The following is a 23,988-nucleotide window of genomic DNA, read 5'->3' as shown; positions in this document are numbered from 1 at the left end:
TTAGTGAACTGTTCTCAACTGAATTTGCCTCTTTGGAATGGTTGCCTTCATTAGGCATACTTGAAAGGAATTTTTGAGTGTCTTTCCCAGGACTTACATATGTATGTGAAAACTTTGCAGTAGACTTAAGAAGCTGATTGTTTAAGAAGGAATGTAGTTGTGCCTCCTTGTAGTGATGCTTTGTGGCAGCTTGCTTTACCAGCTGAAAGAAGAATTTGTGCATAAATGGTTATGTACGCTGTGATATTATTGTTGCATACCTCCCAAAGTGAATGCATTGCAACATTGTGCACTCTGGCATCCTGAAATGTGTGTAGTGATGTGTGCATAAATGCAAAGCACAATGTGTTTAGTATTTGAGGGTCTGATTTGAACTTGGAATTATATGTTATTGTAATGGAAAATAATTTGTAGGTATCCTGCTGGTGCGGTAGTTCCGTGCCAGTATTCGCACGTGGGATGCATAGTGGTTGTAGGGAGCATTCTTAAAATTTTAGTTAGCAAAATGCATACTCACTGAAACATGCATTGCCCAGCTGTGCCCACCTTTGTTCCCTCCTGTAGTCAGTCAACTGAAGGAAGCAGATGGTTCTAGGTATGGCTGTGTTCAGTGCTCAGAGACAACTTTAGAGTGTTCCTCATGTCTGAAAGTTTACATATATATATATATATATATGTATGTATGTATGTATGTATTTATACTTAGGCTGTTTGTAATGACTGCTGTGTACACTGTTTTCTGTTAGTACTCGTATCATATTGTTTATTTTCATGGACAGTCTTTAGAGGAACCAGGGAAGTGAGTCAGTTTAAATGGACATAAAAGTTTTGGTAGGGTGCAGATTGCTTATTTCAACTCTCATACCCCACTGAGAACACAGGTGTTAATAGAGCTGCTTTTTGTGTTACTTTCAGGTTAAGAACATTGTTTTTCAATACTAGTGGAGCATCCTTTCAGTCATCAAATGCAGTACATGAAGGCTACTAAAGGTGGCAATATACATGTCCTTAGGGTTTAACAGACCTACCTTATATAGTGAGACAGAAATGAAGTTGCTTATTTTAAGGGGAGCCATGGGGCTAGTTTTACATTTTTCTTCTTTATTTAGTTTTACATAAATGTGTGTATGTTTCAGTGCTGACAACACTTGGGAACCTGAAGAGAACTTAGATTGTCCAGAGCTAATTGAAGCTTTTCTGAACTCTCAGAAAGCTGGTAAAGAAAAAACAGATGGTGCCAAAAGAAAATCTTTGTCAGATAGTGAATCTGATGATAGTAAATCAAAGAAAAAGCGTGATTCTGTAAGTATATGTTCACATGTTAAGCTTTTGTTCCTCCATCTCTCCCCTACCCCTCCATCCTCCAAAAATCATATTGAGGCTTTGAGAATGAGACTGAAGAATCATTTAAAACTGTAAAAATTTCATAGCATCTGGGTCTGTGGTTTGAAAAGGGTATACATTCATTATGGTTAATGAGACTGTCCAAATGGTTAGTAAAGGATGATTGACATGATGATTAAAAGTTCTTACATTGTCCCATAACATTTACTGAATAATTGAAAGTAAGACTGGTTAAGAGTTATTAATTAATGGTATTAAGTGATAGGTTTATATTAGAGCAAAAGGTCCATGAATGGAACAAAGATGAAGTTCTGGTTTGCTGCTATATTTAGTATATGATTTTGAATGGGTGAGTGGCAAGATGGCCAAATGTGAAAACCAATCAGTTACTCAGACTAGGAGCAGACATAATGGTGGAGAAGGAGTAGAAGGGGTGAGTGAAAAAAGCTTACCTTTCCTGAGAAGTCTGGATTTCTCCTTCAGTTTAAATGAGTAGGCAACTTGACACATTCAGTGCTGATAAGTACAGAATAACGCACATGTAGTAATGTGTTCAACAGTTCACATTTTCTGCTGTAAACTTTTAACTAGTGGTTTTAAACCTGACACTGCCAATCATTTTCATGTACTGAAGATGGCAGGCAGTTGGACATGTGGTTACTGTCAAAAAGGTTGGAAGGCATCAGAAAGAATAGTTCATGAATAATACAAAGAATATTTTGCTTTCTGTATAGAGTCAGTTGTTTGGCTTCATCTGGTACAATAGTGGCCACTGTCTCTAAAAGGATATTGTGAACCTATAAAGGAGCTAATACAGGAAATAGTTGTGATATTTTTTGTCACCAGTGTGATGTCAGTGAGCCAAGAAGAGTTGAGGTGTTCCCCAAGGGTGCAGTTTCGTTGTTGGTTTAGCCAACCCAAGCCTGTTGTTTTGCTGAAAAGGTTGTGTTTGTTCTACTTCAAGGCATGCATTTTTACTGTGCTGTTTTTATTTTTACTGACCATGCTTGTTTATCTGCTGAAATTATTTTAGACCATTTGTTTCATCTGTTATATTTTCAGAAATAAATGCTGGAAACATGGATATAAAATCCTTTATTGTTACCCTACCTCTAAGTTACTTGGCCTGAAGATTGGTCATGAAAAAATACTGTGTAATTATAGATTTGATGTGTTTTTAAGGCTGTGTTTTTTTCATTCTGATACATAAACATACACATGCATGTATGTACAAAAATTTGTGTATCTAGTACCAAAATAGAATTTTGTCTTAAACTAGATAACCATCTTCTAATTTACTAGGTTGATAAACCAAGAGGGTTTGCAAGGGGTCTTGATCCTGAGCGGATAATTGGGGCTACGGATAGCAGTGGAGAGCTTATGTTCCTCATGAAATGGTAAGTCTTATATCCACAGTTCTTGTCCATAAAGGGAGGGCAGGCAGATGCACTTAGCCTAAAGAGGCAACTTCATATCAGGAATAAGACACAGAAGCTGGTGGTCTCCTTATTAACCTTGTATTCTTAGAAAAACAAGCTCTTTATATTCAGTTAGGACTTAATCCCTCTTCCTTCAAAACCCAAAATATCTTTCATTTCTGTTCATTCAGTTTTACTTTGAAAAGTAATTTCTGATAAAATAGGGAGAAATTGGCATTTGTATGGAAAAAAGTGTATCTTGGTAATGCTCTTGCAGAGGGAATGGCAGGCAGAAATCCAGGTTTACATGTTTCAATAAGCAGAACCCAGCTGCTGGATAGCCAGCTGTTTAACAAAGCATAGTGCCAGCTGTTCTGCATGCATCAAAGTGGAATTGGAAGCAACTAGGGGAGAAAGCAGAGGTGGAGATGAATAAACAATATGGAGAGGTTTGACATTATGGGCTAGTAAGAGTGGAGAGTGATGTGGGGAGTTCGTGTTGTTGGGAGGGTAGGTGTGAACCAGCTTCATTAGCTACAGTGTTGGGAGAAGGATTTCTTGCTTTGTGAACAAATGGGGTAAAATTAATGCTTCTTCCCAGTGTTGAGAAATCAAGAGATTGAATTGACATTTGCTGAGAGTCAGATTTCTTAAGGTGATGGGATAAAAAGGATGGCTTTCCACAGCCTTTGAGAAGGGCAGATTTTCAGAATGGAGTCAAACTGAGTGATCTGAGACAGGATTTGTCTTGGGATTTACCTAGACTGCTGAAGATTAGTGCTGTGGGAGATTGTCTCCCTTCTGCATTCTCAAATTCTCTATAAATTTTATGTGAAACTTAGAAAAGTTGCAAAACAAAGATCATGAATGTTTGAATTTCTGTAGTGATAATTGGCAATATCAAACATAGAGGACTTTTTATTTGTTTAGTTTAGTTGCCGTTGGTTAGTTTTTCATAATTGGTCTTAGGTAACAAACACAGATAGGAGTTTGTATGCACAAAGTTGACTTTTAAAAGCAGCATACACTTCAAAATGGAATCTGAAGCATGTCAGACTAGCAAGCTTGGTTTGTAACCCCAAGACAGCATCAATAATAATAGTATGAAATACAGGAATTTACTTGCATAAACAGTAAATGTAATTTGCATGTAAGTGCCAACTCTTAAGATTGGTTGGTCCTATTGATTTTTAAGTCTTACTTTGAAGCTTTGATTAGTCTTTAAAAGACAAAATTAACCGACTTTTACTTCTTTTGTTACATACTCCAGTATGTAACCTTATAACTGATTCTCTTTGAATAGCATTTTCCTTTCAAACAGAAAAAACCATGGGGAGGGAAGAACAATGGAGCTATGACGCCTCGTCATTACCGTTAGCATGGAAAGTCTTGGTAGCTTTAGTGAAAGGTATACTGGAAACTGATTTCTAGCTGACATCTTTTTCAGAACTTAGGACTTAAGAAGAGCTGCTTAATAGTTTGAAATACTGATTATTAATTTTCTTAAATCCTACTCTCTTCTACATCAGGAAAGACTCTGATGAGGCAGATCTGGTGCTGGCCAAAGAAGCTAATGTGAAGTGTCCTCAGATCGTAATCGCTTTTTATGAAGAACGGCTAACTTGGCATTCATGCCCAGAAGATGAAGCACAATAATTGTTTGCATTGCTTTTTTTATATATAAGAATATTAAAACCCAAAATTTGATTTATTAGCAATGTGAGAAGCATACATTCTAACAAGTTTCAAATTTGATATTTTTTTGAAGTAGTATGTTTTGCATCAACATCAAGTAAATAAAAGCTTTCTGCAACTTGTTTCATTTACCACAAGAGAGCATTTGATACTACTACTACTTCCTTCATATTAGGTAAAAGCTTTTATAAAACATTGATGAACTTCCTTAGTTATTACAGAATCATAATGAATGTCTAAACAAACTCACAGATGTTTTGTAGTCTTCTATACTATTGATGTGCATGTATCTTCTTTACCCAAACCTAGCCCTTTAAACCTGTAAGGTCATTCTTTTTAGTATTTGGGATCACTTGGTCTTAAGAAGACCAGGTGAAAACTAACTTTGTAGTAATTTGAATGTTATCAGACTGTATATTGTTTACTTTATTGTAAATACTGGTGAGCAGTGGTCAATAAAATAGTTTTATATTCTTCCTTTATACTGATAGGCTGTGACTCTTTTGAAGCGGGGTATTTCTCAACTTTTGATATGTTAAACTCCGTTTGTAATATATTTAACTGTAAGTTGTTCTCTTGGGGGGTAGGTTGATTATTATTACTACCCCACTGCTACTCTTACCACAATACCAGACAAGTACCAGGCTTGGATTATTAGTTGGGGGTTTTTGTGAATACTGCCTGAGACACGGGTTTTTTTTAGTCAGTAAGAGCCTGTAACATTAATGTGCTTTGGGTACTCCTGTAAGTACACAACTTAGGTAAACAGTTGGTCACAAGGCCAAGTAGCATCTGCAGGCTTACTAGGAAATATTTGACATGTATTGATAGTATTAGCCCTTGCTTTATTTTCAGTTCTTAATAAGAGGCTATAGTGTACTCTAGGGCTGGTTCAGATAGAATTATTCTTCAGGCCATCACCTCAAGAATAATTACATAGCTCAGCTTTTAAAGTGGAATATTCAAATGAAGATACTTAAGTCATATACTTGGAGCAAAATACTTTCTTTCTATTTCAGATTGAATTTTGAAATTAGTCCTGTAATCATCTGCTTGGATAATACCTTCAGAATGGCAGAAGTAAAGGGTGGGGAACTCAGGAAGAGTAAAATTGCCATTCATCTTTTCACTTGCTTTTATCTAAACACCATCTTTGTGTTTTGACTACCATAGTATAGTTTGCCTTAAGGTGTGTTTATATGTCAATGGCCAAGATTATTTCAGAATTATTCTTAATTTAAAGTTTTGACTAAAAAATATCATCCTGTAGTACACTGTCGGTGAACTCATAGAATGGTTTTGGGTTGAAAGGGACCATGAAGATCATCTAGTTCCAACCTGCCTGCCATAGGGAGGAATACCTTTCACTAGACCAGGTTGCTCAGAGCCCCATGAACCTGGCCTTGAACACTTCCAGGGGTGGGTTGTCAACAACATCTCTGGCTAACCTGTTCCAGTGCCTCACCACCCTCAGAGTAAAACATTTCTTCCCATAATATCTAACCTAACCCTGCTCGTGGTTTGAAGCCATTTCCCCTCATCCTGTCACTACATGGCTTTCTAATTCCTCTCCAGCCTTGATGTAAGCCTCCTTTAGGTCCTGGAAGGTTCTTTTAAGTCTCATTGGAGCCTTCTCTTCTCCAGGCTTAACAATCCCAACTTTCTCAGCCTTTCTTCACAGGAGAGGTGCTACAACCCTCTGATATCTTTGTGGCCCTTCTCAAAGGTGAGACAGTTGGGATTGCCTGGGTATGTTTTTTCAGAAGATTAAAAAAAGATATTCTTGGAAACCCTCATATAGTGTGCATAGCCTGAAGAGTGAAGGAAGGAATCCAGTCTGTGCTTCATGTTCTTTTGATACTGTTGCCCAAATCATTACTATAATTATTTGTCCTTTCAATAGTTTCAAAAGCCATTTATATTGTGATACGAAGCCTGCCACCATAGAACACCTACTTACAGTTAAACAGCAATGGCTAAACTTGCTATGTGAACTTTTTCCTAAAGATTTTTTATTACTGGTTTTGGGCGGAATTCAATCTCTTACTTGTGGCTCTAGGAAAAATTTGATATCCCTGTTAACATGGGGCTCCCTTGCACCAGGTAATGATAATTTCAGCACTTAACTAACCTCTCTTGCCTATTCCTTAGACAAATCACCCTGACTTTATCACATTTAAGACTTCTACAGAGTTCATGGCTTAGTTTTTGGGAGGCCTGTAATAGGAATGTATATACACCTAGCATACAGGTTTCTGAAATCCTTTTTTTTAAATCCAGTAGCTTGATAAACACATGGGCTAAAGAGGAATTTCAAAGCAGCTTGTATTCTGCCAGTTTCTTCAGTATGGAGTACTTTGTAAAGAGTCTTAAAACTGTTACTGTACAAGTTGCATTTTACTGCTTGAAACTTTGCAGTTTCAATAACACATTTCAAGTGTGGATATCAAGTCTGTGTGAAGTTGCTGATTTGAAGCAATACAGGTTAAACAGTTGTTTTTAATTATTGGTTATTTTTAGTGGTAGACAAAGATTTTTGTTGAGAGTTTGGTTCTCCTCAATTTGTAACCCTTAAAATATAGATTTGTAACGATATAGAGCTTTTTACATTATATTTGGTTCTTCCTTCTAACTTAATAAAAATACACTGAATTCAGTTTTAAACAACTTTGCAGCTTGTTAGATAGTTCTTTAGATTGCTGATTTTTTTATGTTATGATGGTAAATATGCTGACTGGTATTTGTTTCCTTTTTTTTTCTCCTCACTTTGTGTCAAACAGTTTTGCTAGTAATGAAATGCAACACTTTAAAGTTACAAGTTATGTAAAGTTATGCTGAATGTGCTGCATACATAGGCAAAAAGTTAAGAAATGTTATTAATTTAAAATTAACTGATTCAATAAATGAGATATCTTCTGTAGTTAGTTGAGTTGTGCGGAGGTTTCTTGTCATTGTCTCCTTTCTTATACCAAACCAAATGGGTTTCAGGCTGCCATTTTGTGATTGCTCCATGTTAATGGTGCTGTCTTGAAAAAAAAAAAACAAACACACAAACCACAAAAAACCCAGTTGTTCTTGCTCCAATGCCTCTCACTCTGGCTGAAGAAAATACGCAGGTTAAACATAACCAGGTAGTGCTAGATTATGTAAAATTGAGATCATGATCAGTTACGATATCAATCGTCTTATAGCCTGGTTCCTACTTCTTTGCTAGGAAAGGATAAAACTCATACTTTGTTAATTAGTATTGTATTACTTGCAAATTAATCAGAGTAATTGCTGTTAAATTGAATAAAACAAGTATGTTACCTGCAAAAAACTATTAGCATAACAAGTGATTTTTCTCAGTTCAACACAAATGAATTCTGCATGCTTTGTGGTAATTCTTCTAGATTTATTGTGCAGTTCTCCTTAAAACTGTGTGACAGTTTCTTAGCAATAGATTATAGTACATTTAGGACTCAACATATGTTATCATAGCTTGAAATGTAACTAGAACTACATTTTTCCTTTAACTGCAGATTATCTTACTTGCTTACCTGAATTGGGCTCTTGCAACATAAAAGGTTCTACTCCTTTCCTATTCTAAGACCTTTCTCCAATATTCTCAGCATTTTCCTTGCCATTGGTGTCCCTCTCTTCCTGTTTAATATGTCTTCTCAAAATGCCACCTTTTATTCAACTGAATTTAGCTGCTTATATTAAGACATGGCTACTCTGCTGACAGAGGCTTCTAAACTTGGGCTAGTAGTCAAGTCAGATGCCCCCAGAATTTTTTCTGAGGTGCCTCTCCTGAAGTGAAAAGTTGCTGCACAGACCTACTGCACCTTAGAAGCTGAAGTGCAATACCATGGAAGCAGGGCTATGTGGTTCCTGGAACAAAATGTCACAGGATCAAACAACCATGTTTTTCCCTCTAGGTTTATAAAGGTATGGACTCTACCAGCTCAAGGAGTTATGCTTTGTTTTGCAGAGTGAATATCCAGACTAGCTCTTGTGAGGTTTACCTGACTGATGTATACTTTCACAAGCAGTTTCCACCTGACCGTGTTTTCCTATTCTCCTAACCTTTAGTTGTGACAACACTTGAGAGCATGCAGCAGTGGAGCCAAAAGTGTTTGGTAGTACCTTCATCTCAGCAGGACCAGAAAAGAGTTGCAAAGGCTTTGTGCTTCACACCTGCTGCCTATTGTTGGCACAATCCCAGCCATCAGTTTGGATAATACCACATCCTTTTGAAGTTTAAACAGAAAACTTCCACATCCCAAAATGCCTGTCAGGAACTCATATGAAAGCAGTCTGGGCTCTGGTTTCAAATAAATGATTGATGGTTTAAGCTAGAAAACGTAATAAGTTATGCCAAGCAAAATCGAAACACTTGGCCCCCAAAAAAAGCCTACAATTGTTCCAGTCTGATGCAAGTAGAAATGGTGCTTTTCTTCCTTGTAGAGTGCTGTAGCATTTTTTAACTTGGTGAGAGAATTGGATATGATTCCCAGGGCTCCAGATGGCACCTGCCAGATGGAAGCTCATATTGTCTTAAGACGCTGGCGTTGATGGCATGGTGTTTGAGAATGCAATAACATTTTGTGATGGATTTTCTTACTAGATAAAGTAAGTGGTCAAGTACTTGCATGCATTGCAGTGTCTGCCCAAATATTTTGATCTGGTGAAAAGGTCACCCTTATGAGGATGGGATGGCAGAGTTTGGTTTTTTTTTCCCTTGATTGAATGTGTAAATCCCTCAGATTTACTTAGACCAGAGGAGGCATCATTGGCTTCTATATACAATTTCTCCTTCCCAGAAATGTTATCTAGGTGCATTGCTCTGCACAGTTACAATTTGAAATGTGTATGTAGTTTTGCTCCAGAATCTTTGTTGAAAAGCACTGGGCCTTGTTGCTTGAGTTTCTATAAGGAGGATCAACAATCAGGAAGTTCTGTCTCTATAAAGAAAATGGATACTAAAGAAACTTAGAATCAAAGAATCATTTCAGTTGGAAAAGACCTTTAACAAATGTTAAAGGTCATTGAGTGTTTAAGGTCATTGAGTCCAAACATTAACCCAGCACTGCCAAGTCCATTGCTAAACCATGTCCCTAAGTGTCACATATACACATATTTTAAATACCTATAGGGATGGTGAATCTACTACTTCCCATGAGCAGCCTGTTCCAATGACTGACAAGCCTTTCAGCAAAAAAAACTTTCCTAATATTCAATCTAAACCTCCTCTGGTGCAACTTGAGGCCCTTTCCTCATATCATGTAGCTTGTTTGGGTAAAGAGACTGACCTCAACCTAGCTACAAGCTCCTTTCAGGCAGCTGTAGAGAGTGACAAGACCCCTCTGAACCTCCTCTTCTCCAGGCTAAGCAACCCCAGCACCCTCAGACATTCCACACAGCACTCACTCTCCAGACCCTTCCCGAGCTCCGTTGCCCGTCTCTGGACTCGCTTCAGGCCCCTCAATATGTTTCCTGTCATGAGGGGCCCAAAACTGGACACAAGATTCGAGGTGTGGCCTCGCCAGTGCTCAGTACAGAGTGACAATCACTTCCCCAGTCCTGCTGGCCACACTATCCTTGATTCAAGCCAGGCTGCCTGGCCTTCTTGACCACCTGGGCACATGCTGGGCCCACATTCACCTGCTGTCCCCAGGTCCTTTTCTGATGGGCCACTTTTCAGCCACTCTGCCCTAGCCTGTAGTGCTGCATGGGATTGTTGTGACCCAAATAAATGTAGGACCCAACATTTTGCCTTGTTGAACCTCAGACCGTGGGCCTTGGCCCATCGATCCAGCCTGTCCAGATTCCCCTGCAGAGCCTTCCTACCCTCCTGCAGTTCAACACTCCTGCTCACCTTAGTGTTGTCCATGAACTGACTGAGGATGCACTCAATCCCCTCATCTGCATCATCACTAAAGATATAGAACAGGACTGGTTCCAGTGCTGAGCCCTTTGGAACCTCTTGTGACTTAACAACAACTGGATGTAGCACCATTCATCACCACTCTCTGGGATTAGCCATCCAACCAGTTTTTTACCCAGTGAACAGTGAACCTGTCCAAGCCAAGAGCAGCTGTTTTCTCTGGGAGAATGCTGTGAGACGCATGTCAAAGACTTTGCTGAAGTGCAGATGACAAAATCCACAGCCTTTCCTTCTTCACTAAGTGGGTCACAAGTTCACAGGTGATCAGGTTGGTCAACCCATGCTAGCTGGGCCTAATCCCCTGGTTATCCTGCACATGCTGGCACTCAAGATGAGCTGCTCACTAACCTTCCCCAGCACCAAGGTTAGACTGACGATCCTGTAGTTCCCCAAATCCTTCCAGCCCCTCATATAGATGGGTGTCACATTTGCTGACTTCCAGTCAACTCAGACCTCCCTGGTTAGCAGGGGCTGCTGGCTGCTGCTAAATGATGGATAGTGGCTTGCTGAGCATTTTCATCAGCTTCCTCTGTACCCTTAGATGGATGTCATCTGACCCCACAGACTCGTGTTTGTCTAAGTGGTGTAGCAGGTTGATGACCATTTCCCCTTGGATTATGGGAGCTTCATTCTGCTACCTGTCCCTGTCTTCCAGCTCAAGAGGCCATATACTCCAAGAACAACTGGACTTACCATTGAAGACTGCAGCAAAGAAGGCATTAATATCACAGACTGAGCTCTAGCCAAAGCTATCTGATTTTCCCCACTGGTTCATCTTTTGCATATGGGGACAGCCTGCTCCTCTGCCTTTAACATTTCCCTGTTGAAGAATGACCAGCCTTCCTGGACCCCTTTGCCCCTCAGAACTCCCAAGGGGCAATGTTAATCAGTCTCCTAAAAAGGCTCTCCATAAGTCTGAGGTGCAGCTCTGCTGACCCTCTTTCTTAATTATCTGGGAATTAAAAACTCTGTCAGTGCTGTATCACAAGATAGGATGTGGAGACTGAATGCAATGTAGTATTACACAACTGTAAGTGGAGCACCATCACCCATCCAGAGCAAAGATGAATTATGTCTCTTTGGATGGAAGATGAGCAAATTACCTTACTCTCAGCTTGAAGGTATTTTAAATTCTAGAACTGAGAACAATTTTTCACACATTTAAAGGCATACGTCAGCTCTAAGAAATCATAATGAAAAGAAGATGGTGGCAATTTTTTTTCTTCTCAATAATTTCTAGACTAAATTATTTCAATCAGGAGTAGTCTCTTTTTTTAAGAAAGTCACTATTTCTTATTATATTCTTCTAGAGCCCACCTTTCCTCTTCTGTGTCCATCTCTGCCCCTGTGTGCTGGATGGGCCTGTGATGTGCAAAGCAGAGAGATGCTGTCCTGGATGGACCCCTCACTTCTACATCAGTGTTTGTCATGCATAATGCTGGGCCTAACACTGCATAACTATTCTATTTTATTCATAGAATCATAGAATGCCTGGGTTGGAAACCTTAAACATGACCTAGTCTCAGTTCCCCCACTGCAGACAGGGAAATTTGTCTTGCTTTCTCTAGACCAAGTTACTCAGAGCTCCATCCAACCTGGCCTTAAATGCTTCCAGGGATGGAGCATCCACAGCTTCTTGGAGCATTCTATTCCAGTGCCTCACCACCCTCACAGTTAAGATTTTCTTCTGTTCTATACCCTGAACTCACAATTAGTTAAATAAAAATGACACCATTATTTGCATGAAATGCCAGGGTTTTTCAGCTGCAAAAAACACTTTCAAGAATACAAATCAAAAAGGTTACAAGTGGAAACAGGATTTTATTTTTCTGAATCTGTTTCAGCATTGATGCTCACAACTATTAAAACAATGTGCATGTGTGGTCAGGCAGGCTTGTAGCATTTCAGAAATCTATTGCATTTGTTGCAGGGAGTGTTTATATTGCTGGTGTTAATTAACATTAATGTGTCTAGTCTGAGGGTTTATTTGTTGCATTACTGATTGAATGCAACACTTCACTGATTTCTGCTTAATTCCATATTGTTGACTGATCAATTAAGTATTTTGATCCCAATTTGGTTTAAAGCTCTGTGGACTGAACAGGTTTTCCCTGCAAAACTCAGGAAAAACAAGAGTTTAAAAAACCTCAGCGAAGTATCACTTAAGAGTACTGTATAGAAGGCTGATAATTAGAGACGGATAACAAATCACTCTGGAAATGTTGTTCACATCCTTGAAATGCAGAATGTCTCTTGATCTCCCCCCCAATAAGGCTTATTTCTTGAGTGGTCTTCAGAAGAAAAGCGAGGAAAAGGGAGAGTCACTATGTGTGTTGCTGGAGATGTTGCTGTAGGCTACAGAAGACAGCCCCAGTTGGGCTCCTATCTGAAATTAGATCATTTTTGTGCTTGTTTGAACAAACTGTTCTTTTAGGTACAACACCGTTATTCAAATTCAAAACAGTAGAAAATGCTACTGTCTCTGCCCACTCCTAGAACAAAATGAGCAAAATCACCTCTCAGAAATCACTGGGGAAAAAGTATCTTCACACGACTTCACACATCTATATCTATCTATATATCTCTATCTACCTACAAATCTATATCTCTATGTGTGTGTATATATATATATATATATATATATGTATCTATACCCATCTGCTGGGTTAGTACAAATAAACCCTGACACTACAGCAGTACTGGTAAGTCCAGTTGAAGGTGTGTGCTGAGGACACCAGTTCAACACACCAGCACTGCAGCCAAGGCAGAGGGACACAAGCTGGATGGAACTGCAGCAGGAATGCTATTGCAAAAGAGGAACATCATTAAAAGCAGGAAACAGGAGAAGCCATGAAAGGACATGTTACTGATTCATACTATATCCTGATTTGGTTCTCAGGGAAAAGGCATGACCTTCTCCATAATTTTTGCAGGTACTGAATCAGTTTTGCACATGGAGTTGCACACCAGTTCTACATCGCCACAGGGAAGGAGCTGTTACAGAAAATTGGGTGAGGTCTAATGATTCTACCAGACCCTACTGTAATTTAAAACTTTTTGTTCAGTGGATTGTTTACCATAATTTGAAATTATTGACCTGAAACCAAAAAACACTGCAAAAAAGCATGTCTTAATGTTTCAGAAATGCTGAAATCATAGATACATAAAGGAATCTTCTTTGTGTAACAAAGAAATGATAGTTTTATTAATTAATTTTTAATCATATGAACAGAGTTGCAGTTTGGGTTTCCAGTTAATTTTCATTTATTTGATTAATTGAAAAAAAAACAGACACAGACATACACCTGTAAAACTAGAAAGGAGACATTTTTCACCAGGGCAAGGAAGGCAATAACCCTATATGCTGAATCTTTAAACTTCATACTCCATCAGTTGTACTAAAACATATATCCTGTGAAGGTAGTAAAATCAGATTCAAGGGAGAAACATCATCTCACATTGTTGTCACAGACATTCTGCAGTTGTTGCAGGAGCATCACTGTCTGTTACTGAGCTGCATTTCTGATTATTCTCTATCATTCCATCTACTGCAGCTGATCAATCTGCAGTCTTGGATGTTGTTACTAAATATTTATTGATTTTGACAAATCACAGCACGGACGATTTTCTAGTAAATGTATTTTTCTGAATTCAGGATTTTATATTTGGCAACTCCCTCATTTCTCCCACTGCAGTGTAAAATTCGACAAAGAAATTGGTCAGTGCAACTCTCTGGATGAGGAAATTTAAGGCAAGAGATACTACAAAGATACATCTGAGATGAATGCAAAGGTGAACAAACAGTATTTGCTTCCTTAAGAAATTAGGAATTACAAATTTTGATTTTCAATATAATTCCCACTGATGTTGGCCCTAATAGACTAAGTTGCAAATTTTCAAGTATTCCATAAATGATGTTAGAAAGGCAGATTTTCTTTTCCTTTAATGACAACCAAAAGCTAGTTTAAACTAGATAACTGCAGTTAAGCACAAATAAAACAGGAAAATACTGAGAAACACATAAAAGCAGTTCTCAGCTGCAGAGAACAATAATACTACTACAATACTGATTTGTATTGTCTTTTGCTGCTCCATAGGCAATAACAATTTCTTTTTAGTGTGCACATGCTGTGGTCAGCAAACTAAAAATATCTCTCATTTTTGTGGACAATCTGTTTCAAAAGAAGCCAAGAGAATGTCACCAATCAAGACAAATATAGTTATGGAGGCTACTATACAGGAGCCAATATGTTCACACAAGTTGGACAACAGAAGGCTGCTAAATGCATTTTATTCTTCCACTGTCTGCCATTCAAAGGCTGCTTGAATTTCTTTACTCCACCTTTTAAATTGCCATTCAAAAAGCAGGCAGACTTTTGTTTTCCCAGAACCACCAAATGCTCTTTGTACTAAATGTATTGGGAAGGTGAAGAACTGAAAACCAATTTACTTCTTCAATCACCAAGCACCACAAGAAGCCTGGACGGGACACAACATTTCTCTTGAACAAAAGCCAGGTGAAACAGTGTGCAGCAGCACACTTCCAGTCACCTGGAAATGCTTGTGTCCTGACAGTGATAATAACCACTGTATTAATGACCCAGGTGGAGGTGCTTAAAACTTTTGCTTTTACGGAATAATACCTGGTAGTTCTTAGATAAATAACAGAATTCATGTGATTCCCATTGAAATTCTACTGTTTCTCTAAACTCTCACAGATGTACAGGTGGCATGTCTCAGTATTTTGCACATCACTGCTTAGAAAACGTATGTTATCCCCTCAATTTAGAAAAGAACCTAGTTAAATCTATCTTTTTTTATGAATGGGTTGTTGACTTACAGATGATTTTACCCTTTCAGGGGCAACAGAGAACACAATTGCTAGGTTTACACATTTAAACATGTGGTTAGATATAAGACATAATTTAAATATCTCAGGCGTTGCTGCTTTTATTTCAGCTCCTGTGGCTGAATCACCCAAGTGCCATGGGTAGCAGTGGTGGTGATTCAGTAGATGGCACTCCAGCCTGGGAGTCACGTTGTTGCCTGCACCCAGCCGCGTCAGTGCCCAGCAGGTGGAGTGGCCGCGCCGCACTGCCTGGGCGGGCACCTACGAGGAGATGATGGGGAGCCACGGGGGACCTCTGGAAACACCCGGTTGTGCATGGTGTGAACGGCGGCGTGGTCTTGCAGGGAGTCAGTCATCCTTGTGCCATCCTGCTGTTGACTCTTCCACGAGCTTCATGGCTAAAGGGACCCTAAGCTGTTGTGTTTTAACAGCAGATTGCTGCAGTCTGTTCCTCCCCATTCAGAAAGGTGCTGCTGGGGGGTGATGTTTGGGTTTCCCCACATAACTGCAAAGAATTTATAGCCTGTGTGCTGTTCTGCAGTGAAATACCTTTTGCCTGCCCTATGCAATGTGTTTTACGACCTACCAGAATACTAAGGATTGGGGTCAAACTAAAAATGTACCCCCTTTTCCATGTTCAGTGCTCCAGACTAAATTTGCTGCTAACGTTCTGGGTGCCATGTTCAAAATACCGTGCATCATCTTTCTGACAGACACTAATACTGATCTGTTCTTCACCATATTGGCCCTTATCCTGGTGGATGACTTCAAAGAGTTGGAAGATGGGGCTTTGAGCAACGTGGTCGAATGGAAAGTGTCCCTGTCTGTGGCAGGGGGGGTGAATTAGGTGATCCTTAAGGTCCCTGCCAGACCAAACCATTCTGTGATTCTACGATTCTATGCCGCTGTGACATGACATATGGAGAAGGGGGACCATGAAAGCAGCTGTTTCTGTATGGCCATCTCCTTGTGAAGGTCCACTCAGGATGTGCTAGTCCCAAGAATGGGATGGCAAGCAGTGGCCAAAGAATTTCAGAGATGAATGGTGACTTCCCTCAAGATGGTTCCAGATATTGACATCTCATCCAGGAATCTAATTACGCTTATTGCTTTCTAGTGACCGATCTATTTGCTGCCAGTAGATCAGCAGTCAGAGCTCCTGTCATGAAGATTAGTGCCTCCATTAAGAGGATGTTGTGATCGTTTAGAGGGAAGTAAGTGAACCAGGGGAATAAAGATAGTAATGTAAGTCTTCAATATTAACTGCTTAAGTATGGGTCAAGGCTTGAAAAATGAGATTTTGATTTTATCTCATGACAGATATGCAAGACTCATGCTGAAGTTTGTAAATGCATTTTTAGGATGAATGACAAATCTTAAATTCAATAGATATGTAAAATGACATGGAGCTGAATTTTAAATCCCTTACCATTGTATAGGACTATTTTCAACTGCCAATAATTCTGCTGAAAAAGAACAGCTTCTCAAGCTGATTTTGGGGGAGTCATGATTGCCTTCCTGCTTGTGATTTCATGGCTGAGTGTCACACTGGTGGTGGTGTGATGTCCTAAATATACGACTTACTATTTGCTTTATTAGCTTACAATTGGCCTTATTGAACATTTAGGCAAGAGGCAGAATTTGTTTATCTTCATGCAGGACAGGTGTGGAGTGGCAGGAGAGAGCAGATATGGAGGAATGCAGACCAGCTGTACACAGTGATGTGCAGTTTTCCTGCTGTGCATATGTGCAAGAGCAACAGAAGAGCCAGAGCAAATGGTGATAAACAGAGATTTGGGACACGTCTCAACAGTTGGAAGTGCTGCCTTTGCAAAATGCGAATATTTCAAATTGGTTAAAAGACATGCATTGATGAATCACTGTCTTTCCAAGAAAGCTGTAGTGCTAAAACAGCCCTTGATAAAGCACCTACTGAAACATTCCTGTTCCCTTGCAGTAACACCACTCACACCCTACAACACGTAAATGCTGAACCAGACTCACAGAGCTGACCTGCCAATGCATGGCTGAGGATGTAGCAAAGCACCTGAAGAAGAACAGTGAAAATAAATGAGAGCACTTTACCCATATAGATAGAATGATTGAGTATATACTGGGGGTGTTGTGTGAAAACAAAAGACATTGAGCATTTTTTTTTTTACACAGTGGCAAGAAACCTATAACACCAATGCCATCACAGGCTTGATTCCTAATCCTTCACTCTTTCCCATGATGAATATAAACTTTTCTCAAAATAAGCAATGCTGTACTTTTAAAAAAAGGTAAATCTATTTGATAGTGTTTTGAAACAGCAAAATTAAAGTTTAAGGCAATACTAAAGCTTGAATTAGCAGAGAATGATGTATGTACCTAAAGACATCAGCATTGAAGTAGTAGTATTTCAAAGACAGTTATAATCTTAGGAGATACTCTAAGTGGAGAAATGAGGTTCAAACATGAGGTTCAAACATTTGAACCAAAACTGAGGTTCAAACTTCCTTCTCTTGCTTATCACCCTTCATATTCCTTGCCATCTGAAGCTGCTCAATTAGAACAGCTACAGACAGCCCACCGCTTGTGTCTGTTTTGAATAAGCACAAAACCAGATCCAACTTCATCTTTTTGTGTCTGACCCAGCCACATGTCATTATTAAGACAGTTTGGCTGGGTCTCACTTGAAATTTGCATGCCTCTTTCCTGTACTTAGTGAGAAATTAATATTGTAGTTGCTAAGGCTGGCCTGAGTGGAGGTCAGTATATCAAGGCCTGGTCATTGCACATATGAATGAATACATGCTCTGCAAAAGCAGGTGAGTGCTACAGGTAAAAAAGAGTTGCTTATGTAGCCCCTTGAAATCTCAGCTCTCCCTGTTCCCCAGATACTACACAATGTTTCTGTAATCAGAGTATAATTGCTGTAAAGGCAACAGCAAGCCCAACTACCATGCTCTCCATTCACACTGGCAAAACGCTTCTTTATTATTTCATTTTGGTTTGGCTTAGTTATACAAAAACTTTCTGGGAAAAGAAATAAATAATTGCAAAAATGCTTCTGGTTTCTTGCTTAACTGTGCTAATGAAGTGAGAACACAGCACAGTACAACATGGAAATAATTACATGAAATTACTGCAAGTGCATAGTAGAGTCGTACATCCCAAACTGAGATGAGACAGGAGGCATTACAAATCTCCCTAGGAGTATTGCAATGTCAACAAATCTGAAGGTCAGACCAATGAGTTTTGTAAAAATTTAACCAAGGAATTCTTACCACTCTTCCCACATTACATTATTATCCAACATTGGTAATTTACAAGGTAATTAAATATCAAACCCAAATGTTTCAAAATTTGGAGTCAGAAAGAGGAAATCAAGCCGCAAGTGGAAACTACAGTCAATCAAATTCCTAAAGCCATGTCTAATTAAGTAACACATTTCAGATAGATCTTGGTGTTAGCTCTTTTTGTGTATGTAATATAATTTAGAAACCTCACATGAGGACATTAAGAGCAGAGAAAGCAATGATCTATATCACAGGACATGTCTACACAGGAAAGAGCTAATAACCACTGCAGAGTATCTGTTCTGCAACAGCTTTCCATGGGGACAATTTTTTTTTTTTTTTTTTTGCATTAAGTAAGCATTTGTGTGGTTTAGCTGACCATGAGACGTGAGCTATGTTAAAAGCAAACAGAAGCATCCATCATGGAAAATAAGAGCATCTTCCTTAGGAACTGGTGCACCACAGCTTCTGGGCTCTCAATTCTGCACTTCAGATTGTTTCCCAGTAACCACCTTACACAGATCAATCCAAAGTGCACTAGTCCTTCACTGTGAATGTACAAAATGAAGGAAATGGAACAGATAATATTCCACATGGATTCATTATGAGGTAATAGTCAGAAGCTGCTTGTGATGCTGAGCTACTCACAAAGCCCAGCTGCCAACTGCAAAGCACTCACAGCACCACTCACACCATACAACAGGTTTCTTTGGCTGTAAATGACGTTGCAGAAATTTCTCAGACAATCAAGAAGCTGTTGCAAATATACTAGTGCATGCAGTGTAATTCATATTGTAAGCTCAAACATTACACAGATGTGACTGCTTATTGTACGATCATTTCAGACTGAGTCCGAAAAACACAGCAGCTTTTTTTCACTGTAATAACTTTAAGACAATGGATACAGTCTTCTGAACGGAACAGAATATCTGGGAAACAGGGAGGGCAAAACCTGTCTGATGTGGCTGTGCCAGGCAGCAGGAGGCATCTGATGCATCTGACTTGCTATTAAAAGAACTAAGCAAAACATCCTAAAATACAAGAGGTGATTCTGAACAATTTATAGTTTTGCCCATCTCCTTTGCTGAACAAACCAGTTGGTTCAGTAAATTTCAACCACATGTACTTGTAAAATTTATTCGCAGCAATGAGGTTTTGATACGAATGGAAGTGACAGCCATTGACATGTTAAATGCTGGAGGTACAGGTTGCCTATGGGAATCTTATACCACATGAGAGTCGTCTCAGTCTAACTATGCAGGTTTGCCTAAAATAATGAAGCCCTGTTGAAGAGTTTGGAGGGTATATGCTTATGCCTGGGCTGAGGAAGAGACTAAGTTACAATGAGGTAACAGCTTTAAATCAACTTAATACGTCAATACTAGGAATTATACCAGTGTATTTATTCTGGCAAAAAATTACCACCCTAAATGGCTCCTCCACCAGCACAAACCCTGCATGTAACCAGACTATGCAGCCAAGGCAGGAGGAGTCAACCACGGAAGCAAGCTCCCATCGCTCCTTGGCCTGGTGAGATCCATCCAGAGGCAGCATCTCAGAGCACTGGGAAAGCAAGGTGCCTTTCATAAGACATGCCCATTTTCTGTGTTAACCAAATGGCAGCTCACAGCCAAGCCTCTGGAAACTTAAAGAAAAAGCTACCATTTTATAGCCAGTCTGACCCAGACATCTCCCACTTGAGGTACAGATTTGCCATTGGCTGCTGCTCTGGACCCTCAGAGCACAGGTGTTTTCAGAGGACCAGTTAAATCCTGGGCAAACTGAATTGTCTAAAGGAGATGTTTGTATCTGTCTTGACTACAAACATCTCAGTACACTGTATAAGCAGGGAAAATAGGGCAGCCAGCTGCTTTGCTTTCGTGCCTTGCATTCCAGTAGAAAGGAATACAAATAGAAAGGGAAGATGGGAAAGATGGAAAAAAAACACTTATCTGGAGTCCCCTTTAAGATTGTTCTGGTCTCACATTCTGCAAGAAACCAGCACACAACCAATAAGAAACTGCAGATTGAAAAACAGTGTATAAGGCTCTTCCAGTCAACTACTGCTTTACACTACTATAACCTTCTCTGAAATAGTCATAAATATGAAGCCAAATTTTAGAGCTGTATGTTTTGTTACTTTAGAATTTGCCCTGGATGCTGATTTTAATTGGTGAGTCTGGTATATTCATGCAAATAAACAGTGACTCTATGCTATTTTATTTAACCTGACTTTGAGAAACAAAACTAAGCAGTAGAAAAATTGCCTAGAAAGAAAGGGAGGGAACAATAAAAACCTTGTAAGAAGCAAATTAAGGGGAGAAAAAGGAAAGGAAATTCTGTATCACTTTGCTTCTATCAAATATGTAAAGGAGGAGTTCCTTTAATAATATTCATATTTCTTTCATCCTTGTTTATTTTTTTCTTGCAGAGTATCGTGCAAGTCCAGCAGGTTGACTAGACAACACGATGGAAAAAGAAGTGTATGGCAACGAACCATAGCTGTTTCTGATGGTTTTCAGTTTTTAATAAGGCTCTTGGCTTCAGCTCAAGCTGAAAAGATGGCAAAGGAATTTCATTAATAATCCTTTTCTTGTCAATTGATAATTTTCTTCTTCTTCACACTAAAACCATCAAGGCCTTCCATTTAACCTTGTCTTCAGATCAGATATAATATGAAAAACTGGAATTACTTATCGGTAAAAAAAAAAAAAAAGCAACAAAATAAATAGTCCTTTTTCATATTACATGCAAATCCAAATAATCCTCTCCCTCCCACAGTCTGACCCAATTTTGCTTGGGCAGACTTTGTGCTTCTAAACTTGGCACTTTTGAGATGGCAATTTAGCAGATACTACTGAATGTGAGAGCACAGCACTTGCAAAACCAAGTCTAAAGTTACTGCACTCATTGCATGAAAATGTCCAGGGTCCTGGCAACTTGCTTGTTCTAACCAAAAGTCCTCTCTTAGCCATGGTCACCTAAATGGACAAGTTAAAGCCAAGAGTTTCATTCCTTCAGCAGTTTTAGATAGGAGAACGTTTGCCCAATCTATTTGCAGGTGGGAGTATTTAAATATGTTCATCTGCTTATTGCCATACATACTTGGAACATAGATACAAATTAGTAGGAATACACTAGAAAAGTGTTGATTTTGTGCTTTATTGCAAATAAGCTACAAAGAAATCCCTCCTTGCCAAACATGACACCATAGTTGAGGGAAAATTGTTGTTTGCCACCAGACAACACAAACCAGTAAGTGGAAACATTTGCAGAGTTCCTTCTTTTGTTCATCTCGCTCTTTTCTCAGTCCTTATACCTTCGAAAAGATGAAAACACCAGGCATCTTTATGAAGTATTTGTCAGAACTCCAGTCACTGACATAACTCCTCTCATTTTTTATTAATACTTTCTAAGAGTAATGCCTAAGAATCCCACTGCAGCCTACAGCTGCATGATTTCCTCTTCTTCAGCCATGAAAAGGAAAATATGGGGAAGTCTTAAAAATAATGTTTTAATTTGTGCCCATAATATCCCACATTTCTCTGTTCTTTAACTCTGATTATTTAGTTTGAAGTGTATTTTGCAAATTTAAGAATCTTTTTTTAACCTGGATTTTTTCGTTATATGTTCAAGCAGTCAGGATCCAGTCCTGTAATAGTCTCTGGATGTAGAAATATATTCAACTTTAATGAAATAATTGAGGGATTATAAACATGGGGTAACAAAACCAGCATTGTAATCACTCTGTGACTTAGGCTAGGTCTATGTTAGCAAGCAGCAGGATTCCAACAGGAAAAGCTCTGCAGTACAACCAGCTTATGTGAAGGACATAACCTTCTCCCTCTGTGTGCTCTGGAAGATTTGTTCCAGGCTGGCTCCATCTGTGGTTGGAATGCAGCTTTTTGTTATGTTTCAGGTGGAACATTTCTTACTGTCTCTTTTGGGGCTGCTCCACAAAATGAACCAAAGAGCAGGAAGGGAGGGCAACCAGAGATTTGCTTCAAAAAATACACACCTTACCTAAAACAAAATGTCAATCTAGATGAATGCACACTTAAGTTTGCCCTTATGAATAAATGGATGGTCATATCTGTGGCAGATTTAATCTGAAATAAATCAAACTGATGGAAAGATAGCAGAATAAAATATTTTTTCTGTAGAAATTTTAAGAAAGAGCTGTTGTGGAATAAAGTTCCCTCTTATTTTTGTGTTGAAACATGGAAAAATACTTTACATAGATTTGATAATTCCCTGAAGCTCAATTAGTTTATCATAGCACTCAGAGACAAGTTCTTGGCGTAGGGAAATAAGTCCCCTGAGACCAGCAGGTCTCAGCCAATGCCAGCAGCAGGCCCCATCACCCATCCCAGCAGTACAGCTGCACTCTGAGAAACACTTGGGCATCATGTCAGGACACAATGCCACTGGTAGAAGAAAACTGGACAAAAAAAACATGAGGACTTCACAGAAAATGCACAGGAATTTTCTTGATGCAAATTTTCATCTGTCAACAGAACTAAATTGGAAGCACCAGTTTTCTAAATCTCCCCCTTGCCCTGATTTCTATCCCTTTCCTTGGGAAATCAATCTCCTTTTTCCAGTCCTTTTGTCTTTTTCTCCTTCATCTTTCCTGTTTTTTTCCCTAGGATGTTATACTTTTTATTTATTTAGCAGCTGTAATAATCTTGAAGTTTGCTGTTGGGCTGAAAGCGGTCTCCATTCAGTAGGTCTGGTAGTAGATGCTCTGAGCAGTAACCGCCTGGTCCTTCTGAATCTTTCACCAGATAGTTTTATATAGATCAAGGCAAACTGAGAGCCTGTTTTGCTGGCAAAAGCAAGGAGGAGGAGCAGTTGGAGTATACAGCCCTCATCATTCATGAATAAATGGAGAGAAGAATACAAAATAAGAAACTTCATAAAGGTCACTTAGATTAGGAAAATTTTGTCCATGGTAACAAAAACTGTGTACATTGACCAAACTAGGTTATGGAAAGAGAAGCCCACCCTTGTGAGGAAATCCATCAAGAAGGGTTTGGACCGATCTTCCACTTCAGAACCAGAAAATATGAATATTATGATGATTGGCATCTGGTCCTCCTGATGCAAGCTTTCCTATAAAAATAGGAAGGAAGAAAAATTCTGTAGGGGCATCATTCAGATCTTCATTCTGCTGCTTGTCACAGTCATCTTAGTAACGTCTTTCATTTTCCATTCTTTCCTGGAGTATATCTGCACACCATAGCCTTACAAAAGGTGATTATTCAGTACAGCAATGAAGTGGCACAGAAAAAAAAAATCTGGAAAATGAATGAAGGATTGAAATCCTACAAATAAGCAGTTTGGAAGTTTGAACAGGCTTTCTCCAAAAGAAAAAAACTATCCCCTGTCATAATTGTTCTTTATTCCATTAATAACACTTGCCTGCATAGTCCCTTTTTGCTAAATTTAACTATAGCTAATTATGATTTT

The 23,988-nt window shown here is 39.0% G+C and overlaps 2 protein-coding genes and 1 long non-coding RNA gene across 7 annotated transcripts in view; 2 read left to right on the top strand and 1 right to left on the bottom strand.

Moving 5' to 3' along the window:
- The window catches only part of CBX3 (chromobox 3), a 14,499-nt gene extending 7,122 nt beyond the window's left edge, over window positions 1–7,377 (top strand). For all 5 annotated transcript variants that reach the window (XM_068208559.1, XM_068208550.1, XM_068208539.1 and 2 more), the window contains 3 exons: window positions 1,137–1,302; window positions 2,647–2,741; window positions 4,292–7,377. In XM_068208559.1, coding sequence (XP_068064660.1) covers window positions 1,137–1,302; window positions 2,647–2,741; window positions 4,292–4,418 — 388 coding nt within the window. In that variant the 3' untranslated portion in view covers window positions 4,419–7,377. The remainder of the gene's footprint in view (window positions 1–1,136; window positions 1,303–2,646; window positions 2,742–4,291) is intronic.
- SNX10 (sorting nexin 10) overlaps window positions 1–23,988 on the top strand; it is a 211,480-nt gene that overhangs the window by 150,351 nt on the left and 37,141 nt on the right. The gene's annotated exons all lie outside the window — the stretch shown is intronic.
- LOC137484598 (uncharacterized) lies at window positions 6,741–23,988 on the bottom strand. The gene is made up of 2 exons (XR_011004932.1): window positions 23,524–23,988; window positions 6,741–21,199 (listed from the first exon to the last, which is right to left on the bottom strand). It is a non-coding gene; the product is annotated as an uncharacterized lncRNA (long non-coding RNA).

This window comes from Anomalospiza imberbis, chromosome 1, assembly GCF_031753505.1.
Source record: "Anomalospiza imberbis isolate Cuckoo-Finch-1a 21T00152 chromosome 1, ASM3175350v1, whole genome shotgun sequence".
Taxonomy (NCBI): domain Eukaryota; kingdom Metazoa; phylum Chordata; class Aves; order Passeriformes; family Viduidae; genus Anomalospiza; species Anomalospiza imberbis.
Note: the sequence above shows the minus strand (reverse complement) of the source record. Positions and strands in the feature narration are given on the sequence as shown.